Source organism: Salmo trutta, chromosome 12, assembly GCF_901001165.1.
Source record: "Salmo trutta chromosome 12, fSalTru1.1, whole genome shotgun sequence".
Taxonomy (NCBI): domain Eukaryota; kingdom Metazoa; phylum Chordata; class Actinopteri; order Salmoniformes; family Salmonidae; genus Salmo; species Salmo trutta.
The window spans coordinates 21,092,066-21,097,040 of record NC_042968.1 but is presented as its reverse complement, the minus strand read 5'-3'; the positions used below and the strand labels follow the sequence as shown (position 1 = coordinate 21,097,040).

At 43.6% G+C, this 4,975-nt stretch overlaps 1 protein-coding gene across 1 annotated transcript; it reads left to right on the top strand.

The window, feature by feature from the left end:
- The first annotated feature begins 321 nt into the window (after nt 1-321).
- On the top strand, nt 322-4,975 carry LOC115203166 (forkhead box protein F1). Its single transcript, XM_029767591.1, has 2 exons — nt 322-1,967; nt 3,792-4,975. Exons 1-2 carry the CDS (start codon nt 998-1,000, stop codon nt 3,953-3,955), a joined length of 1,134 nt encoding a protein of 377 aa, XP_029623451.1. The 5' UTR covers nt 322-997; the 3' UTR covers nt 3,956-4,975.

Here is a 4,975-nt window from a genome sequence, read left to right as displayed (position 1 = left end):
TTTTTGCTTGATTTTTTATTTAAAGAAGGCCAGGGAAAATGTTTACATTTTGCTGTATAAACATCCTGCCCATGTTCCTGTCTATCTTTTAAAGAAATCAGCTGCGTGGTCTTGAATAGAGGCATTTTCTTTCAAATAAGCGTATTTTAAGCAACATTTTAAACATACTTCACACTTTAATAAGTCAAAGTCAGTGAAATGTGCCATGGTGAGGTTGGCCTGCTGTATCTAACAAGTGGAAAACCAGTTTTGTATATCACGGTGGTTGTGCATACAAGCTCAGGAAAAACATACATTTTCAAAAACACTTTTGAAGAAATATTGTCGTTGCGGAAATAAAGACTATTCAACGTTGCAAAGTTGTAGCATAGGCCTCTGTGGGCTGTTGTATTAGGCTACCATTTACATTCTGAAAACAGATATTCTAGTAGGCTATGTCCTATATTTGAAATTCCTGTTTCACGCCATGCAATTAAAAAAATAATACTTTTCTGTTCATTAAAATGTAATTTTGAGTGTTAAGAAAGATCCACTTCACTGATTCTGAGTTGGGGGGAAAAAACTGCTCCCAGACAAACTAAAGCCAGGCAGATGTGTGAGTGGGAGGGGACTGGGCGGGCCCGGTGCGCCGATGACGTCCTGATGGTCAACAACTCGAGCTAGCAAGGCGCTGATGGCAACGGATAAGTAAAAGGCGAGCTCCTCCGGACGCACCGACAGAAGTTGAAGTAGCTCCCGTTTCTCCCCCACTTCAATTTGGACACTCGTTACGGGTTTCAGGGTTCACATTGGCTAAGGAATTTAGGCACCAAAAGGAAGAGCGCAATAACGCACGGTTTACAGAAATCCAGCTTTGCATTTGACCGTGCGTAGTTCAACAGCATTGAGATTATTGGTAACCATCTTAAACTTTTCTTTGATTATTTATACGAAGTTTCTAGTACTACTTCAAAACGAGGTCGTGGATATTTTTGTCATTGCGCTGATAGTCTAACTAATGACGGCAGAGGTCCAGCAGCCCCCAGCGCAGACTCCTGCCCAGAGCAGCCCGATGTCTGCCCCGGAGAAGCCCCACGGACAGACCACTGTGATGGAAACCGCCTCCTCCACCACCAAAACCAAAAAGACCAACGCGGGGATCCGCCGCCCAGAGAAACCCCCCTACTCTTACATTGCGCTGATAGTCATGGCTATCCAGAGCTCTCCCACCAAACGCCTGACGCTCAGTGAAATTTACCAGTTCCTCCAGAGCCGCTTCCCGTTTTTCAGAGGCTCTTACCAAGGATGGAAGAATTCCGTGCGTCACAACTTGTCCCTGAATGAGTGCTTCATAAAGCTGCCCAAGGGGCTCGGGCGGCCCGGGAAGGGCCACTACTGGACTATCGACCCAGCCAGTGAGTTCATGTTCGAGGAGGGATCCTTCCGCAGGAGGCCGCGGGGCTTCAGGCGTAAATGCCAGGCGTTGAAGCCCATGTACAGCATGATGAACGGCCTGGGATTCAACCACCTCCCCGAGTCCTATAACTTCCAGGGGAGCGGCGGGGGCCTGTCCTGTCCGCCCAACGGCTTGTCTCTGGACAGCGGGATTGGGATGATGAACGGACACTTGTCAGGCAACATGGACGGGATGGGTCTGGCCGGGCACTCCATGTCCCACTTGTCGGCCAACAGTGGACATTCTTACATGGGGAGCTGCACAGGATCCACGGGGGGCGAGTACCCCCACCACGACAATTCAGGCTCGCCCCTCACCAGCGGGGGAGTGATGGAGCCGCATCCCGTCTACTCAAGCTCGGCCTGGGCTCAAGCGCCTTCATCCTCTCTGAATAACGGAGGTTCTTACATCAAGCAGCAGCCACTGTCTCCCTGCAACCCCGGGGTGAACCCGCTGCAGCCCAGTTTACCCACGCACTCTCTAGACCAGTATAATCTTCATCAGAACGGACACAGTAACACGGATTTGCAAGGTAAACTAACATCGCCAAATGATTACGCATGCCTTTTACAGTCACTCATAGACTAAAATGTGTGCGAAATAAACATTAGGCCTAGGCTATAGCCCACTAATTGCTTTGAACCAAAACTTCTAAAGTAAATTATAAACGAGGTGAAGAAAAATGAAAATATCTAGGCATATAGGGCATTGTTTCGCAGAAAGCAGATACAAATTTAACAAACGAATGTTACATTACTGCTATTGGCCAGGTATATGAAAAGGTCTTTATGCAGCCGTCGCCTACTGCAATCAGTGCAGTGGGCAAAGATAGGGACTGAGCACTGGGCATGCTCAGTGCATTAGTTTTTACATAGGCCTACAACAACTCCAATATGCCACAGTTTTTGGCGGATAATATTGGTAGAAATAATGGTTCTGTTATCTTGGAAATAAGGAAATGAACGCAAGAAACCATCGTCTAATTATCTAACAAGGAAGTTAAGTAAATCAGTTTCCTGTCCTCATTTCACTGGCCAAGGAGTGGGACAACAGCGGGTTTAACAATCACTCCGTTTTCCTAATACATTCCTGGAGGTGGTTTAAGGAAGCACGCGGACGGCACGTCTTCTGGGACACGTGTTTAGAACGGTGTCAATCTAGAGACAAGAACAACAAGCACGAGCCGGAGCCAGCCAGCTCAAGCCCTCGAGGCACCGGGTCCTCCGGGATTTGCGTGCGAGCAGGCCACTGCCAATTAGAACTATCCCACCCTCGAGCTCTCCAGACGGTTCTCAGCCTCAACCGTTCCCTACGACAGTCCCAATCAGAGGGGTAGACAGACCGGGCTTTTCCCAAATTAATCTTTCATTTATCTACCCAAATTACAATGAATTGTTCTTGAAAGGCAATTTAGGATGAATTTATCCTCTTTAACAATATTCTGAAAAGATTTAGGCAATACTAGTCCTACTTCAATCGACGTTTATATCATAGTATAACTATAATAATATTACAATATAGGCTAAATAATGCAATGCACAATATTACAATTCACCCTATAAATAAATTATGCCAACATCAAAAAGCTCAGTAGTCGCTTTTGAAAATATACTTTTTTAAAAACATTTTCTTTCTATAGACAAAGGTAAATGATTATTATTATGTATAATTTAGGGCTATATGCAATCACCCAGTGGCAATACTAGTTTCTTAATTTTCCTTGTACCCACATATGTATTTCTAACTAATTTGCTACCACCTTTTCTTTATTCAAAAGGCACTCGCACGTCTGAGCAATCTTTTTTGCAGGTGCATGGTAACAGTTGGACAAGATGAGGGGAAAAGGACACCGCACACTGCTCTTGATAGTATCACTGATCTTTAATAAGTTTACGTATCGGCCTCACGGCCTTCGTCAGAGCTTTTGAGTTTTTTTTAAATTTCCACGCATCGAAAGGGGTTGGAGGCGAAGGAAAAACAAGTGCTACCAAATATAGCAATATGCATTTCATAAATATTCGAATAAAGTGTGTAAATAAGACGTATTAAACACGTCTGTAAAACCACAATGAGGACATAGCCGAGCAAGTTTTCATAAATCCTTGGGTACCGTGAGGCCGATACTTAAGCTTATTAAAGTTCAGTGATACTATCAAGAGCAGTGTCCTTTTCCCCTCAACTACCACCTCTTCTTTAAAATGCTGGCCTATATCCTTCTCGACTTGTGGTTCTTACTAGCCCATTCAAAAAGACAGCCATACTGTTTTTGACAATTGACAGCAACACATTCGCATTGGCATGCTATATGGCATAAGGTGAACTAAAATATTCTTTACTCTTGTATCTGTATTCTTAGGTATTCCACGGTACCATTCTCAGTCTCCCAGTATGTGTGACCGGAAAGAGTTCGTCTTCTCCTTCAACGCGATGACGTCCTCAACGATGCATTCGCCCAGCAGCAGTTCCTACTACCACCACCAACAGGTCGCCTACCAGGACATCAAGCCCTGCGTCATGTAACAGCACTTACAGTGAATAACGGACATCACTGACTTGAGCCACTAAAGCCAAAGCGGCTGCAGGGCTGAGATGAGGGAGCAACCCAACCCTTGGAGGTAGGAGAGAAGGCAGGCCCTGGAGCGCGCTGTAATAGAAGCAACAGTAACCCTAGAGAACCCATAAACTAAAACAACTTTTCACACAAAAAAAGGATTTGGTACAGAGACATAAATACTGCAAATACAGATTTTGTTAAACTTCAATGTTTATCTCTCTCAGAAACCAAAAATGGAGTGGAAATATCACAGAACAGCCTTGTGGTGTAGGCCTAAGCTGTGGGCTATTTTCAAGAAATGTCTGTGTGCCACACAAGAGGTAAAGCAGAGACTGGTTGACACTCACCTCATGCATCTCAACCCCAGCTGCCGCTTGGTACTAGAACTCTGCGGGCGGATGACTACCACTTGAGAATATTTTACAATGTACAATAATGTGTATTATTTTTGTTATGCATTCAAAAGATATACTGCGGGGACAATTTCATTGCTCATTTATCCGGGTTAGGCTACTCGGCTCCATCGAAATTATAGTTTGATTTTCGGAGAAGTTTAAACTAAGCTATAGGCTACACCATGCATTAACATTTTAAAAATCAACAAGACGATCTGAATTAAGGAAAGATGAAGGCACTTTTTTTTAATAGCAAAGCGCAACTTCTTATTTATTCTGTGCATATTTTTAATTGTACACTTATAGCCACAATATTAAAGTATGCTTTATTGGCAATATTTGCCATGACGCGTTCTTATTTGTTTTAAAACGGAAATTGAAGATATAGATGTAAGCACTGTTAGTTACATGTCTATTTAGGTGTATATATCCGTGTAGACACCCGTAATTTTTCAGCACTGTATAAATTGTAAATTATGTTATGCTGAGTATTGGCATACTCGAGTGTCTTTAGATTAGTCTGTATATTACTACACACGATCTGTATACAATTAAACGTATTGGCATGCAGTTTAACTGGCTGAAACACCT

What these genes read in the sequence shown, in the direction of transcription:
- LOC115203166 (XM_029767591.1), top strand. Translation starts at nt 998, where the DNA reads ATGACGGCAGAGGTCCAGCAGCCCCCAGCGCAGACTCCTGCCCAGAGC. An exon ending in CAGTAACACGGATTTGCAAG is followed by an intron (nt 1,968 to 3,791) that starts GTAAACTAACAT and finishes CTGTATTCTTAG; the next exon opens with GTATTCCACGGTACCATTCT.